Here is an 18,034-nt window from a genome sequence, read left to right as displayed (position 1 = left end):
CAGGACATATTTGTCAGATAGTAAAAAGTCTTTTATTATTATTATTATCATCATCATCAGCATTATCATTATTATTATTAAGAAGGCTTTGAAGTTTAAAAAAAAAATAAAACTCTGGATACAATTTTCATAACTGTCAAGTCAGATCAACAAATATATATATATGTATATATATATTTATATGTATATATTTCAGAACTTTAGCCGTTGGATGGTTAAAGGTCTGGTCCTTGCCCCCACCCAATGCCAAGCCCCTTTTCTTAAAAAATAAAATATATTTTAGTTCTTAAAATTTATTCAATAAAGTAACTATTTTCCTAGAAATTCCCTACATATACACAGAGGTAAAAAATAAACTTTAAAAAGTCCAACATAAAAAAGAGACTTTTTTTTGCGTGTGCGTATTATGCTGATATTTATTTTTCCTTCTTTGCCCTCCCTAAGGGAGCCTGCCCGACTTCTCCCCTCCAGCTTATTGGTCCCCCTTGAGAGTTAGTATCAATTTATATAATTTGGGGGACCAGCCAAATGCAGGTAACACTTGTCTTGCCAACAACAAAAAATTATGTTCACGCTTTCTTTCTCTTCAGAACTGCATACAAAAAAAGGAAAGGAATAATAAGAGAGAGGAAGGAAGGAAGGAAGGAAGGAAGGAAGGAAGGAAGGGAGGGAGGGAGGGAGGAAGGAAGGAAGGAGAGTTGGTGGGAAAAAAAGAAAGAAGGAAAGAAAGAAAGAAAAAGAAATCTTAAAAGTGCACAATATGGACTTTTGCTTGATTTATCTTTGCAAAAAGGAATACTGTTTGGGGCAAAAGGGCATGAGGAACAGCAAACATTTAACCCAACCCAGCCTGTGCTTATGGGGTTGAGAGTTAAAGCTATTCTGTAAACAATATTTGAACAGATTTTTTGTTTCTTTTTGCCCAGCTCTGAAAGCTGGCTCTTGCCAAGCACAAAATACAATTCAGCCCTCAGGTGTGTGGTATTCCAAGTCCCAGAATCCTCAGCAATGCTTATGACAGGGAATTCTGGGAGCTGACATCGATACATCTGAAAGCTGCCCTAAATGATGAAGACTCTTATCGTCTTCTCCTCCCACCACCAATATTATTTTCCCCCTCTCTACCTCGACGTATCTCCTTTCACCAGGCAAGATCCAAAAAATACATATTCCATTTCCCTTCCCACCCTTTTCCAGGTTCTTTCGCATGTCCTGATTTCCAAAAAAAGGTTGATATAAACAATTAAGACGCTTGAAAAAAAGCCACGTTCTTTGTTGTTCTTGTGGGTTTGTTTTGGAGGGAAAGGAAGTGTGTGTGTGGGGGGGGGAGGGCAGTAAATGCATGGTGAGTCCCACCCACTCAGTGGCTATGAGAAAATATGGATGGCTTGCGTGGCTGGTGCGTGGCAGGCAGGGCACTGGGGCTCAACCCGGCCACAGATGCGCATGGCACACTCCATGCAGAAGAGGTTATGGCCACAGGGCACGAGGGCAGCAATCACTTCGCTCTCAAAGCACACCATGCACTCGCGGGAATTCTTGCGAGCTCGTTCCGAACTGTTCGAATCAGTAGGCGAGCCCGAAGTAGCGGAGATGCTGCTTGGTAACGGGGAAGAGGATGAGTAGCCGGTGCTGTTGGAGAAAGATGACATGGAGCCCTGGGCCGGCAGCCAGGACAGGGTACTGACTGGATCGCTCTGGATGCGGCGGGCCAAAGGATGCTCCAGAGCCACGCCAGGGTCTGGAAGGGTGGGTGAATGCCGAGGTGTGGCGGTGGTGCTGAGCGTGCTGTTGCGTCTCTGAGTGTTGCCGTTCACTGAGGAGGTGGAAGAACTGCTGAAGACCTGGAGGGGGTTGCTGGGAGCCTCAAAGGGGGACCAGATGGTGGTTGGCGTGGTGAGGTCCAAGGCCAAGAAGTCAAACCCAAAATCACCGTCATCAGAGCCCAGTCCGGGAGCTGGGGGTTCGCTGAATGAGTAACTGCTGTTGTTGGAAACAAAGGAGCCCGTGGGGGGACTTTCAGCCACATGGCCCCCGAAGTAAGGCTCGGTGGCCGAGGTAGCACTACCCGAGGAACCAAGGCTATCGTTGCGTAAACTGGGCACAGTCCGCCGGGTAGGGTGAGGCGCTTTTGACCACAGGCTGGACGGATTGCCACCCATCAAGTCGAGGCAAACGTCAGTGCCGTTGGAATGAAAGTCGTTGTTGATGTTGATGTCGATGAAGGAGCCCGTCCTCATGGTGATGTGAGCCTCGATCTCCTCACGCGCCCGATCCACATTCTCCGGCATGCCCGTCACTTCAAACACCGGTTCCTTGTCCCGACTCGGGGTCACGATGTAGGTGTGTGTCTGTTGCTGGATGCGCTTGATGGTGGCTCCCTTTGGGCCCACCACTAGCCCGACCACACGGTAAGGAACCCGTACTTGGATGGTGGTCTGCCCGGGGAGATTCGGAGGGGCCAGGACTGAGCCAGCCATGCCGTTGACTTTGTTGCGAGTGGCCCGGATCACGGAGAAGTGTTCGGCAGCCGAAAGGATTTCTCGCTTGGCCATCTCCACGTCTTCTTTCCGGCCCGTCACAATAAAAATGGGTTCTTCTCCTCTCACTGGTGTTTTGATATAAGTGTTAGTTTTCGCTCTCAGGGCTTTGATCTTGCATCCTGAAAGACAGAAATATCGAAGACGAGAAGAACAAAAGGGACATGTCAGCTAGTGGAGAACTCTATTTATAAATCTTAGTCTTGGTTAGAAATGTATCGCTGCATAAGAAATTGCGCTGTCAAAAAACAGTTTTCCATAACAACAAGTAGAATTTCTATGACTATCCCAACCTGGGCCTTTCAGATGTAATGCACCCCAACTCCCAGAATCGCCTCCAAATCCTGGAGGCCACATTTTCCCCTGCCCCAAAGCACTCCATCTGTAGCTACAGGTAGTCCTCGACTTACAACCATTTTGCACAGTTTTTTTTTTTTTCTAATTTGTATACCGCCCTACTCCCGAAGGACTCAGGGTGGTGAGCAGCCAAATAAAATACATATAATACAAATGTTAAAAAAACCCCATTAAAATACAATTAAATAATTGGCCCGGAAAACTAAATTTAAAACACCCCAAATTCATAAGACAAATTTAAAATTTAAAAATTTTAATTTTTTTTTTAAAGAAACAGTTTAAAAGAGAGGTTAGGCCAGGCCGGCCTGCTGGAAAAGAAATGTTTTGATGGCACGGCGGAAAGTGCACAGGTCCGGGATCCTCCGTATCTCCGGGGGGAGCATGTTCCAGATGGCGGGTGCCCCCACAGAGAAGGCTCTCTCCCTGGGGGCCGCCAGTCGACATTGTTTGGCTGACGGCACCCTGAGGAGCCCCTCTCTATGGGAGTGTACTGGTCGGTGAGAGGCTACTGGTGGCAGGAGGCGGTCTCGTAGTTAACAATTGTTGCAGCATCCCCAGGGTCACATGATCGAAATTCGGATACTTGGCAACTGCCACATATTTACCTGGGGACAGGTAATCACCTTTTGCGACCTTCTGACAAGCAAAATCAATGGGGAAGCTTAACAACTGCAATGATTCACTTAACAACTGTGGCAAGAAGGGTTACGAAATGGGTCAAAACTCACTTAACCGTCTCACTAAATAACATAAATTTTGGGTTTAATTGTTGTCATAAATCAAGGACTGTCTGTATTGTAACTCTCTGGAAGAGGTAGAACTACCTCTTTCTCCTCTTGCTATTTTAAATAACTGGAGAGGTTAAGGGCAAAATACAGATTTTTTTCTTAAGAACCCCTTCTTAAGAACCCCAAATTCTATCCCTTTTCTCCCGCATCCCAGAGGTCGTATACAGCAGGTTCTGACCTGTTCTGGAGAACCGGTAGCGGAAATTTTGAGTAGTTCGGAGAACCGGTAAATACCACCTCTGACTGCCCCCGCCCCCATCTATTCTCTGCCTCCTGAGTCCCAGCTGATCGGGAGGAAATGGGTATTTTGCAGTAACCTTCCCCTGGAGTGGGGAGGGAATGGAGATTTTACAGTATCCTTCCCCTGCCACGCCCACCAAGCCATGCCATGCCCACCAGGGGTGGGTTCTACTTACCTTTACTACCAGTTCTCAACGGAAGCATGCATGTGTGCTCACTTCGCTCACACGCGCGCTTCTGCGCATGCACAGATCGTCAATTATGACGTCCGGGCGGGTGGGCGGAGTCTCCCTCTGCTTTTACTACCGGTTCTAAAGAACTGGACAGAACCGGGAGTAACCCACCACTGATACCCGCCAAGCCATGCCATGCCATGCCCACCAAGCCACGCCCAAAGAACCGGTAGTAAAAAAATTTGAATCCCACCACTGCCGCATCACTTTCCACAGAGAGGGGAGAATCAAGCGGCAAAATCAAGATCATGTGAAGTGTTAATACCATTTTATAACGCCTTGGTAAGGCCACACTTGGAATACTGCATTCAGTTTTGGTCACCACGATGTAAAAAAGATGTGGAGACTCTAGAAAGAATGAATAGAAGAGCAACTAAGATGATTAGGGGACTGAAGGCTAAAACATATGAAGAACGGTTGCAGGAACTGGGTATGTCTAGTTGAATGAAAAGAAGGACTAGGGGAGACATGATAGCAGAGTTCCAATATCTCAGGGGCTGCCACAAAGAAGAGGGAGTCAAGCTATTCTCCAAAGCACCTGAGGGCAGGACAAGAAGCAATGGGTGGAAACTAATCAAGGAGAGAAGCAACCTAGAACTAAGGAGAAATTTCCTCACAGTTAGTCAGTGGAACAACTTGCCTCCAAAAGCTGTGAATGCTCCAACAGTGGAAATTTTTAAGAAGATGTTGGTTAACCATTTGTCTGAAGTGGTGTAGGGTTTCCTGTCTAAGCAGGGGGTTGGACTAGAAGACCTCCAAGGTCTCTTCCAACTCTGTTATTCTAAATTCTAGTCCCTGTGCTGTCTGATTATCTTTGTTTTCCACAGAAGGGTCTTAACTCCACAGGATGGGAAAATGTTCCAGTTTGCTTTGTGAAGGCAAAGCATGAGGATAAAGAGGTTTTTGGTCACATCAGTGATTGCAAAAGTGTTTTTTTCCAATCTGAATGGCCGAAAAGTGCCCTCCGTGCATCTTCATAACGCTTTTGTGTCAACAGTGCTTTTTAGGATAAATTAACATTGGGAGGCTCAGCATTTTATTTGGGGTCCTTTGTGTTATTTATGAGCAATAAATACTCATCGTTATCGACAGTTACGTGGAGCTTCTGTATACAGGAGCAATACAGGTAGTCCTCAAATTGCAACCTCATTTGAGAGCAGAATTTCTGTTGCTAAGCTATCGGTGACTCACACTCAATTTTACGGACTTTTGCCGCAGTTGTTAAGTGAATCAAACGGTGGCTAAGCGAATCCAGGATCCCCCCACTGACTTTGCTTGACAGAAGCTAGCTTGGAAAATCACATAGGATGATCACCTGAACCAAATGAATTGTTGTATACTAGAACCCAAAGACCAGCAACAAAACAGGGGAAGGGTTTATTTTCTATTTTATTATTTATTCTATTCTATTATTTTCTATTTCTCTTCCAAATTTCCTTGAGGCATCTAACTATTTGGTCTGATCTCTGGGAAATAAGAGCCTTGGTGGTGCAGTGGACTGAAGTGCTGTTAAGTAGCACTTAGCTGCCAGCTGCCTGCAATTACTGCGAGTTCGAATCTCACCAGGCTCAAGGTTGACTCAGCCTTCCATCCTTCCGAGGTAGGTAAAATGAGGACCCGGATTGTGGGGGCAATAAGCTGACTTTGCATAAAAAAGAACACCGCTTGGGGGGGGGGGCAAAAGCCCTACTAAGCAGGTATATACAAAAGTATGAAGGCTATTGCTTAACGCATTGTAAGCCGCCCTGAGTCTCCGGAGAAGGGCAGCATATAAATCGAACCAATAAATAAATAAATAAATAAATAAATAAATAAATAAATAAACTACACCTGGGATTTTCTCAAAATAGCTCCTCCAACTTTCCTGGGTGGTACAGCTCTAAAATCCAGCTCCCTTCCTTTCTGATGCCAAATGCTCAGAAGAAAATTTAAAGATAAATAACTCCAAAAAGATATGAGGGAATGGGGACAAAAAAAAAAAGAGATAGATTCTATAAAAATAGTCCGTGGACATCTACAGTCTCTATTCTAGGAAGAGAGGGGGTTGCTTTCTTGAACCATCCAGGAATCTTTTAAAAATGAACTTTAAAGCAAATGAAAATCTAGCTTTGTGTGTAAACCTTGCTTCCCTTGCCTAAGAATCTCCCCTTCTGTTAAAATTCTGTTAAAAAGAGCCTGGTGGCGCAGCAGACTAATAGCCTGTTATTAACATTCAGCTGTCTGCAATTACTGCAGGTTCGAATCTCCCCAGGCTCAAGGTTGACTCAGCCTTCCATCCTTTCTAAGGTAGGTAAATTGAGGACCCAGTTTGTGGGGGCAATAAGCTGACTTTGTATAAATATACAAAAGTATGAAGGCTATTGCTTAACGCATTGTAAGCCGCCCTGAGTCTCCGGAGAAGGGCGGTATATAAATCAAATTTAAAAAAAAAAAAAAGAACAAAAAGTTTCTAGTCCTTAACCAGTAAAGGTAGTCCACAACTTACAGCCATTCATTTAGTGACCATTTGAAGTTACAAGTTGAAGTTACAATGGCACTGAAAAAAGTGACTTACAACTAGTGATCACACTTACGACCACTGCAGTATACCTATAGTCATGTGATCAAAATTCGGGCTTTTGGCAACCAGCATATATTTACGAATCGTTGTAGCATCCCAGGATCATGTAATTGCCATTTGCAACTTTCCCAGCCGGCTTCTGACAAGCAAAGTCAGAATTCCCCATGCTGCCTGGGAAATTCTGGGAGTTGGGATCCACAAATCTCAAATTTGCCAAGGTTGGAAACACAACCTTAAGCGGCCGGAAATGGAGCATTCTATTCCTCTGTTTATGCAACCTAGAACTGTGATCCCTCTCACAGTTACTACTATTGAGCAAGGTATCACATATACTGCACCTGTGCATTTTGTTTTCCTTGCCTAAATGTAGAACCTTATTTTTTTCACCATTGAATTTCATTTTGTTAGATAGCGCCCAATGTTCAAATCTGTCAAGAACTAGCCACAATTACTCAGATAATCTGTCTGGCCTCCTCTTAATATTATCCAGATTGGCTACCGCTGTGCCATGTTGGGTCAGAGGAGCACCAACCTTTATTTAAGAAAATTTATACACATAGTCCTCGACATTTTAGGCCCAATGGAGCCTAAAATGTCCATCGCTAAGCAATTGTTAAGTGAATTTTATGGTCATTTTATGACCTTTTTTGCCTCAGTTAAGTGAATCCCTGCAGTTTTTAGGTGAATCATGAGGTCGTTAAGCGAATCTGCCTTCCCCACATTGACTTGGCTTATCGGAAACCAGCTGGGAAGGTTATAAATGGTGATCATGTGACCCAGGACAGTGAAACTGTCATAAATACAGGCCAGTTGTCAGGCGCCTGAAAGCGTGTGGCCATGGGGATGCTGTAATGGTCATAAGCGTGAAAAACTGTCGCAAGTCACTTTTTTTCAGTACCGATGTAACTTTGAACGGTCACTAAATGAATGGTTGTAAATCGAGGACTACTTATATGCTGCCAAATTCACTCCAGGCAGTGACTCCAGGCAGCTTACAAGGATTTAGTCACACTCTGCAAACTCCTCCATTTTATCTGCCACTGATCCATTATTCCATTAATATAATGTGCTTATGTGATATATTTACTAATCACATACCTAGTTTCTATTTGATATATTTTCTTCTCTTCTGAATCAATCAGTGGTGGGTTGCTCCCGGCTCTGTCCGGTTCTATAGAACCGGTAGTAAAACCGGCGGGAGGTTCCGCTCACCCGGTGCGACATCATCATTGGTGATCTGTGCATGTGCAGCGGTAGTAAAGGTAAGTGGAACCCACCCCTGGAATCAATGGCCTAATATTTTATAGGGGTGAATCCACTGTGATCTTAGCTCTGTCCACATCTCCAAAAGCTGCACACACACAAAAAGATATGCCAGGAAAAAAATGTGCGCAACACTAAATTTTTCAGGAGGCTGAAGAGAAAATCGGACAGAGGAAAATTATGATTGAATCCATACAACACTGATCGGGCCAGGAAATTGCTGCCCTCCCTATCACTATTTAATAGATGATCCTGAGGACAATCTTATGAGAAAGGAAATTTGCTCTTAGCCATGTTGCAGGAGGGAACAGAGGAAAAGCTATTTTTTTAACAAAAGAACACAATTTATGGAAAGGATTAGCTTGCAAAGCCTTGAGTTGCCGTGTGTGAATAGGCAGCAATATAAATTTCCAAATAAATAAATAAATAAAACCTAATTGTCCGGTTTCCTTTTTTTTTCCCAGTCTGAAGTGCTCAAGCTCACGTTCTGAGGAGGATTTCACAGGTACTTCTTATACTGAGACTACCCTGTTTCCCCAAAAATAAGACCCAACCGGAAAATAAGCCCTAGCATGATTTTTCAGGATGCTCGAATGATAAGCCCTACCCCCAAAATAAGCCCGTTAAGACTGTCAGCCAGATGGGTGCCTTTAGTACCGTATTTCCCCCAAAATAAGACCTAACCAGAAAATAAGCCATAATGCATCTTTCGGAGCAAAAAATAATATAAGACCCAGTCTTATTTTCGGGGAAACTTGGTAGCGTGGAAGGATTCTCCGTGCAATGCCTTGATAGGCATGGAGGTAGTCCTCAACTTACATACAGTGGCCAAAGTTACAACAGCGCTGAAAAAAGTGACTTATCGTTGGTCTCTGCACCTATGACTGTCACAACATACCCAATTACATGATCAAAATTCAGGGGTTTGGCAATTTGCATATATTTACGATAGCTGCAGCATCATTGGGGGACTGGGTCACATGATCGCCATTTGTGACCTTCCGGGCTGGCTTCTGACAAGCCAAGACAATGGGAAAAACCAGATTTATTTAACAATTGTGTGATTCACTTAACAACTTCAGTATTTCACTTAACCATGGCAAAAGAGGCCATCAAAGTGGGTGTGACTCATTAACAACTGCCTTGTTTAGCCACAGAAATTCTGGTCCCAATTGTGGTCATAAGTCAAGGACCACTTGTATGCTTCTAGAGCAGTGATGGCTAACCTTTTTGCCATGGCGTGCCAAAAGTAGGGGAAGAGCAGGGGATTTGCATGCGTGCATGTCCACAGCCATAATTCAATGCCCCCTGCCCCCTGCACATGTGTGTGACCCCCCCGCGCTCCCCCGCTTTTGGCACAGTGGGCCTGGTAGGCCCGTTTTTCGCCCTCCCCAGGCTCCAGAGGCTTTCTAGGGGCTGGGGAGGGTGAAAACTGCCTTCCCCACCCCCACAAAGGCCCTCAGGAGGCTGGAAACAGCCCATTTCCTGATTTCCAGTGGGCCCAGAAGGGTCGAAAATCAGGTGGCCGGCACACCCATGCGTGCTGGAGCTGAGCTAGGGCAACACTCGCGGGCCCACAGATACGGCTCCACGTGCCACCTGTGGTACGTGTGCCATAGGTTTGCCATCACGGTTCTAGAGCAACTTACACATGTGTAATTAAGAGCAAAGCATGCTTGGCTTCTGTTCACAAACCACAGGATTAAGCTCTGAAGCAGATTGGTTAAATTCTGACTAGGTGGACTATTTCTGACCCTAGAATTACAATTCCTAGAAATGTGACTTGATTGGGTGGGTGTAACCAACACTGGGTGAGAGAGACAGCCTGGGAACTCATAGTTGAATACCAAAGCTTTTTTTTTTTGCCTAGTGAAGGTTCTGGGTTCGATTTTTGGAATCTTTCAACAGGACCCCAAGGCGCCAAGATATACCACATTGTCTTGCAAAAGCACTTGGCCATTCTATCTTGCAAAGATCCAGGAAGACCAAAAAAATCCAGGAAGAGCTTGGAGTCTTTTGATCTTTTAGAGCCGAGGTGGGCAACTATGACCCTTTTTATGACTTGTGGACTTCAGTTCCCAATTCAGTTCCTGGCTCAGGAATTCTGGGAGTTGAAGTCCACAAGTCATTAAAAGACCATTGTTCCCCACCCCGGTTTTAGAGGGAATGTAGCCCTTTATAGAACAAAGGATAAATCTTTTATTGACCCGTTGACCATTTTGGTGTAGTGGTGAAGGTGCTGGCCTAGAAATCAGCAGACTATGAGTTCTAGTTCTGCTTTAGGCATGAAAGCTGACTGGGTGACTGGGCCAATCACCAGGAGACTGTGAGTTCTACTCCCGCCTTAGGCATGGAAGTTAGCGGGGTGACATGGCCCCCCCTCTCCCTCCCTCCCTCTCTCTCTCTCTCTCTCTCTCAGCCAACCCACCTCCCAGGGTTGTTATTGTGGGGAAAATAGGAGAAGGAAAGAGTATTAGATATGTTTTCTGTTTTGAATTATTTATAAAACTAATAAAGGCAGGATAAAAATCTAATAAATACTCATCCACTTCAATTCAGTCAAAGGCTGTATGCACCCTTATGCAGTCCAATAATGAATCTAAGCAAGGCTACTGACAGCTCAACTGGACTTAAATTACAATGCTGAGGGCCACAACCTGAAGGGGATTTTTAGATCTTTGATAGCGGGTTGTAGGCACTCTCACAGAATGGCTTCCATATAGAGGGAGGGCATGGTTGATTTATTTATTTATTATTTACTTATTAGTCACATTTTTATGCTGCCCAACTCCCGAGGGACTCTGGGCGTCTTACAACAGAGAATAAAACAATGCGGACAATATCCCATACAAGAGTTTAAAAGAAAACATTAAAACCCATACACTCCAATTTGTGGCTGGGTCTCGCAAGATCACCGTAGCGAGATCAACGGCTCCAGGCCTGCCAGAAGAGCCAGGTCTTCACCACTTTCCGGAAGGCCAGTAGGGTGGGGGCAGTCCGGACTTCAGGGGGTCATTGGTTCCAGAGAGCCGGGGCAGCCACAGAGAAGGGCCTCCCCCGCGGGCCTGCCAGCCGACATTGTTTAGCTGACAGGACCCAGAGGAGACCGACTCTGTGGGATCTTAAATCTTGATCTCAAAGCCCCACTTGAAATGGAGACCTTACTATTCATCAGCCTTTCTGGCTTCTGGTAGAAGATACTTTCTACCATTTCTGTCTTATTTTTGATCAGATGGACAAAGAGGCCCAATAAAGAGGCCCTTTATTTTCTAAGAATGCTTCTGTTCTTCATGGGATCCAGCAATATTGGCCAACTATCGTCCTGTTTCCAACCTTCGCTTCATTGCGAAGGTTGTTGAGAGTGTGGTTGCGCAACAGTTTCCGCAATTCCTGGAGGAAAAATCCTATCTAGATCCGTTCCAGTCGGGTTTCAGATCTGGGCACAGCACGGAAATGGCATTGGTCGCGTTGGTGGATGATCTCTGGAGGGCTCGGGACAGGGGTTATTCCTCTGTTCTGGTCCTATTAGATCTCTCAGCGGCTTTTGATACCATCGACCATGGTATCATGCTGCACCGGCTGGAAGAGTTGGGGGTGGGAGGCACTGTGTTGCGGTGGTTCTCCTCCTTTCTCTCCGACCGGTCGCAGTTTGTGTTGGCAGGGGGGCAGAGGTCGACCTCGAGGCCTCTCATCTGTGGAGTGCCGCAGGGATCGGTCCTCTCGCCCCTTCTGTTCAACATTTATGTGAAGCCGCTGGGCGAGATCATCCGTGGCTTCGGGGTGAGATACCACCAGTACGCTGATGACACCCAGCTGTACATCTCCACCCCAGGCCACCCCAACGATGCCCTTGAAGTGATGTCCCAGTGCCTGGAGGCTGTGCGGATCTGGATGGGGAGGAACAGGCTCAGGCTCAACCCTTCCAAGACTGAGTGGCTGTGGCTCCCAGCATCCCAATATAGTCAGTTGACTCCATCGCTGACTATTGGGGGCGAGTCTTTGGCCCCCACAGAAAGGGCTCGCAATCTGGGAGTCCTCCTGGATAGGCAGCTGTCTTTGGAGGAACATCTAACGGCTGTTACCAGGGGGACCTTTTATCAGGTTCGCCTGATTCGCCAGTTGCGGCCCTTTCTTGATCGGGATTCCTTGTGCACAGTCACTCATGCCCTCGTCACCTCTCGCCTTGACTACTGCAACGCTCTCTACATGGGGCTCCCCTTGAAGAGCACCCGGAGGCTCCAGCTGGTCCAGAATGCAGCAGCGCGGGTAGTGATGGGGGCAACATGGCGCTCCCATGTAACACCGCTCCTGCGCGAGCTGCCCTGGCTCCCGGTGGTCTTCCGGGTGCGCTTCAAGGTGTTGGTTATCACCTTTAAAGCGCTCCATGGCATAGGGCCTAGCTATCTCCGAGACCGCCTGCTGCTACCGACGACCTCCCATCGACCCGTGCGCTCCCACAGAGAGGGCCTCCTCAGGGTGCCATCAGCCAAACAATATAGGCTGGTGGCCCCCAAGGGGAGGGCCTTCTCTGTGGGGGCTCCCACCCTCTGGAATCAGTTGCCCCCGGAGGTAAGAAGAATCCATGACCTCAATGCTTTCCGTCGTTCCCTGAAAACCTATCTTTTTCAGCAAGCCGGGTTGGCTTAGAAGAAATTTTTAAATTCTTTTAATTAGTTTGTGATTCTTAACTTTCGGGCCAAAATTTATATATATTTTTAAATGTTTTAATATTTGTATTCTATGTTTTTTATCTTGGCTGTACACCGCCCTGAGTCCTCAGGGAGAAGGGCGGTATATAAATTGGGAATTAAATTAAATTAAATTAAATTAAATGGGGCCGAGTGATGGTTGAAGATCATGTCTGGTGTTTTGCTTTGCAAGCCTGCTAGTCTTCCATTGTTAAGATCTGAGGAGATGGGAGAAGTTAGGTCTCTAGGGAAGTGTCCCCATAACTGTGCTGCTTGCAGGTGCTATGTTGCCTATGTGCAGCACATATAGTATGGTATTGTCTAGTATTCCTTAGGTATCACTAGAAGTAATCTTCCATTTATAATCATTTATTTAGTGACTGTTCAAAATTACAGCAGCACTGAAAAAAATTGACTTATGACTGTTTTCACACTTATGACCGTTGCAGCATCCCCATGGTCATGCGATCAAAATTTGAATGCTTGGCAACTGTATTTATGATGCCCTGCATGTCCTAATGTCATGTGATCACTTTTTGTGACCCGGTCAATGGGGAAGCCAGGATTCACTTAACAACTGTGTTACTAACTTAATAATGGCAGTGATTCACTTAACCACTGTGGGACGAAAGCTTGTAAAATGGGGCGAAACTCACTTGACAACTGTCTCACTTAGCAACAGGGTGGATAAAAATCAATGATTTTTTTTAAAAAAAATAAAAAAAAATCAGATTTTTTTTTATTTAAATCGGATTTTTTTGATTTTTATCAAATTTATTTTAATAAAAAACTTTTGGGGTAAAAATCTATTGTAAGATAGTTTTCTATTTAAGATACATAAATAATTTAGTTTATTCAGCATGAAATGGAGCTTAGTTATGTAGCGTGAGGCTGTATATTCTGCAACACTTGGACTATCGGTGAGTCAACAGTGGGTCAAAGGAGTAGCAGAGATGACAGTTGCTCTTTAAAAATTATGATTTAAATCGAGTTGATTTAAATCAAGCCTTTTTACTAGTGATTTAAATCATGATTTAAATTGTGATTTAAATCAACTTGATTTAAATCAAATCCACCCTGCTTAGCAACAGAAATTTTGGGCTCAATTGTGATTGTATGCCAAAGACTACCTGTATTTGGTCCTCGAAGGGGCTAAAGAAAGAACTTTGCAAGGCAACATTCATTCTCCAAGACTCAGTTCCACCAGTCAGTCCAGAAGGACCTCACAATCCACTGAACTAAAAATCATCAAGAGATCCAGAAAGAAAAACAGGAACGGATCCATTTCTCCATGACGCTCTTGGGGGAGATAATCCTTCAAAGTGAGAAAAAGCAAACACACTCCTATTATTTGCCTGATTTCAAATTCAATCTTGGAAGGTGTTTTCAACAACCTTGGCTGAAAGTAATAAAAAAAATGACCATTATATAGAAGATGCTTCATTCTTTCCAACAGTGGTCTTTTCTGGACTGACATGAGATGTTTAGGCCCTTCAAAGGAAAAAAAATGCAAGATGCCATCTTTAAAAATAAAAAGCAAAGAGACCCTAAAAGAAAAATGACCCTAAAAGAATTTTTGACCCAATACCTATCCTGCAGGTGAAACTTTAGGAGGCACCAGCCTTTTTTCCATCCTAATTGCCTCCTCTTTAACAACAAAGCATGATGGCTGAACAAATGTGGAGAATCTGGGTTCATAACTGAAGTGAAATTTGAATTTCAGGTCACAAAGGAAGACAGATGGAAACTCTGTTCTAGAGTTAGAAACTTGAAGCTGAATAGGGGATCGTTGTGCATTTCCAAGACAGAAGATTGTGCTATTCTACACAAAACTCAGCTACCTAAGAAATCTTTTACCTAACAAAATATAAAAAGGAAATGCAAAAACTGTATATTTTGCACTGCACAATGAAACTTTATCGGATAAATTTCTTCTTCTATAAAATTTGTTGTTGGATGTATGCTAGTAATAACTTTTAAAAAAAGAGTTGCCCATGCATCAGAAAACATATTTTTCATGGTTGCATAAAAAATGCTACAGTTTAAAAAAAAATCTTTTAAGGCAATACTACTTTAATCAAAATCTATTTGGTCAACATCACTATTTACAAGCAGTGTGAGACAGGGCCAGATTTTCTAAAAAAAAAAAAAAAAAAGATATCTTTGAGCAAACACTGTTTTTATCCACCACTAACCAATCACACTCTTATATGTTAGAGATAGTGAGAAATTTTACCTGATTGGATAGTAAAAACCTCAGGTTGCCTTCTTGAGGAATTATTAAACCCTGACTTCTGCTAAGGCAGGAGAAGCAGAAAAAAAAGTTGGAAGGAGAGCTGCATGGCCTAATATAAATTGGGCGTGGTCAAATAGGGGCGGGAGGGGAAGGGAGGGCACTTCCAGAATTAGCCAATAGGATACAAGGAGCGTGATGTCACCGCGCTCAACACAGCATGGTCTCAGCTAACAAAGCGAACAATAGGGCAGATATGTGCCCCATTGACAAGGGGAAAAAGACTGATACAGACCCCAAAATTACAAACTTTAAAAATACAAAAATGTTACGCAACAACTTAGGCTGGCTATAAACAAAGAGGCAGAGTAGTTCTTATTTAGATGCTTGGACAGCTCTTAAAATGTCCCAGCTTTGGAAAAAAGAAAGGTACATTTTCCAACAAATATATTTTGGCATTTATTATGGTAGCTTTCAAATGTAAAACCAGCAAAGGAAGACAGGAGAGTATCAGTTCAAGATTCGGCCCACCAGAGGCTCATCTTTGCCCACTGAAACTTGCTCATTCTCTTTATATCTTTGCTGCTAAGAAATAGAATAGAATAGAATAGAATAGAATAGAATAGAATAGAATAGAATAGAATAGAATAGAATTCTTTATTGGCCAAGTGTGATTGGACACACAAGGAATTTGTCTTGGTGCATACGCTCTCAGTGTACATAAATGGGTTTTATAAATCAAAATGTTTAAAATGTATGGAAAGAAGGGATGAATAATCGGAATTATGCTGAGTGAGCAATTCACAAAAGGAACAGACATGGGTCCCAAAAGAAGCGGGACCTGAAAAACGGGGCACAGATGACACCCATTTCGCATGGATTCCAGAAGGTGGGTCGAGTTTGCCAACTTCTTATAGCCTTTTCATCCAGAAAGAATAACAAGCATCCAAACCTGTGCTCAAACGAATCTCCTCAAATGTGTAGCACCTTATCTTTTCAAAACAAGGATTACCTATTTTAAATACAATTCATAAAGATGCTTACTCGGTTCTCTCAAAACAAGGGAAAGTAGGTGGAAATGGAATATTGTTATTTCTGGAATAATTTTTCCAACTGTAAATGTCGAAAGTTTTTTAGTTTCCTTCCTTCCTTCCTTCCTCTCCACATTTCTATCACACGAAAGAACAAAGAAGCTTTTAAAAGTCTCCCCAAAGCCAAATGGAACAGGCCCAGAAATTAGGCGTTCCTTGGCTTTCTGGATTTCAGCAAAGTTTGAATTAAGGGAGAGAAATGCAAAGCCAAATACGGCTGGATTTAGTCACAGAAAAGCTGGAAAAGTTGGTACTGGGGAACAGAGAGACGAAGTCTGCCAGTTTTCACATTTAGAAAGCTTTTAAAATGCAGCATTTCTTAAACGCTTACACAATTTAAGATTGGGGTGTGCACATACATCGGTTGCCTCAAGCAGGCTCATCTACCCTTCCCAAAGTTTTGTTTTTTAAAAAAGGAAAAGAACACGACCAGCAGTTTTGTTTTATTTCTTCCAAACATGGGATGGGTAGTATGGATGCTGCTTTCAAATATATATATATATATGAAAGAAAGCTCTTTTCATCCCCAAATAAATTAAAGAGAGAGGGACAAACCCAGGTAAAATGCAACCCTCCCAAGACTTTTAAAAAGCTATGTAGGTAGGTAGATTGCTGAGTAATTGGGGAAGGGGGCTGAGAGGATCTTAGGGGCAGGTGGGGGGCAGAAACTAAGGATGGCGGACCCGCCCTTTTTCCTACTGATGGGCTAACTTTATGATGGGCACCAACCAACCAACTCTTTGGACGGTTTCTTTTTTTTTTTTTTACCTTGACGGCCCACGATTTCTGCCACATGTTCCGAGCTGGGCACCGAGACGCATTCCGTCATGTTGACACTTTTCTTGCGGCTGCCGATGATGCCCAGCTGCCCGGCCAGCAGGGGATGCTGTGGCGGAGGAGGGTGTCCCAGGTGGGGCGGGAAGGCCCCGAGGATCTCCACGGGGGAGACGGAGTTGGAGGCTGGGGGGCTGCCCTCGGCCTCCAGCAGGACCAGGCCCACACCTGAGGGCGGCGCTGCTGCCAGAGGGGGCAGCCCATGGTAGCTGAAAGGGTCCAGCCCTCCTGGATCACCTGCCTCCATCAGGTCGTCCTCGGGTCGTGGTCCTCCTCCTCCTCCTCCTCCATCCTCCTTGGCCGCCGCCTCCTCCTCCTCCTCTTCTCTCCCGCCTTCTCCTTCCTCCTCCTCCTCTTCCTCCTCCTCCTCTGCCGCCAGCCCTAAGATGGAAAGCTGCTCCAAGGCCAAGGAAAGCTCGGCCGCGGGGTCTCGGGGCGCCAAGGCTTCTTGCAGGAGAGGCGGGGAAGGCGGCTCCAGGCTGGGTTGCTGGAGGCCGGCAGGCAGGGCGAAGCTGCTGCCGGAACAAGCCGGTTGCTGCGCGATCTGGGGGGTCAGCAGCCCGCCCAAGCCAGGCGGGGGGCAGCAGCGGGAGGCTTCTCCATCCAGCTGGTAGATGGCGCTGGGCATGGCTGCCTGCAGCTCCCCCTCCGCCTCTTCCTCCTCCTCCTCCTCCTCCTGCTGCCCCCCCAGCCTGGGACGGGCTCCCTGCCTCCGGCTTCGGGGCGCTCTCTCGGGCTGCTGCTGCTGCCGCCGCCGCCGCCGCCGCACCGCCCCCAGATCGGCTCCGCTCGCCTAGGATCCCGCCCCCCTGCCTTCTCCTCCTCCTCCGCCTTTGTTTGCTGGCCCTGCCGCCGCCTTCATCCAGCAGCCCGGCCTGGAGAGAGGGTGGGGGGGAGGAAAGGGAGGGAGGGAGGTTGGACGGGGCGGGGAGCCCGAGCGGAGGCTGCCGGCAGCGGCCCCCCCCCTCCCACCCGATGGCGCCTCGCCGCGCCTCTGTCCCACCCAGAAAGAGGACGTCATCTCCAGCCCAACAATGAAAGGGAAAAAAGAAAAGGGGGAAAGCGCATGCGCGGGGAAAGCCTTTTTTCCTCCTCGCCCCCCCATCCTTCACCCCCCCCCACCCCTCCCGGGGTAGCCCCGCCCCCTCCCACGCGCTGTAAAGGCTCGGGGTTAAAACCGCGGCCACGCCTTCCAACTTCTGGCTTG

General features: G+C 45.7%; 1 protein-coding gene across 1 annotated transcript; it reads right to left on the bottom strand.

Annotated features, from left to right (window-relative positions):
* Positions 1 to 658: 658 nt before the first annotated feature.
* Positions 659 to 17,455, bottom strand: MEX3D (mex-3 RNA binding family member D). Its single transcript, XM_070931793.1, has 2 exons — positions 16,762 to 17,455; positions 659 to 2,662 (listed from the first exon to the last, which is right to left on the bottom strand). Exons 1-2 carry the CDS (start codon positions 17,453 to 17,455, stop codon positions 1,368 to 1,370), a joined length of 1,989 nt encoding a protein of 662 aa, XP_070787894.1. The 3' UTR covers positions 659 to 1,367.
* Between the last annotated feature and the right edge of the window lie 579 nt (positions 17,456 to 18,034).

This window comes from Pituophis catenifer, unplaced genomic scaffold, assembly GCF_029215685.1.
Source record: "Pituophis catenifer annectens isolate HBS135680 unplaced genomic scaffold, rPitCat1.0.hap2 SCAF_1, whole genome shotgun sequence".
In the NCBI taxonomy this organism is placed as follows: domain Eukaryota; kingdom Metazoa; phylum Chordata; class Lepidosauria; order Squamata; family Colubridae; genus Pituophis; species Pituophis catenifer.
Note: the sequence above shows the minus strand (reverse complement) of the source record. Positions and strands in the feature narration are given on the sequence as shown.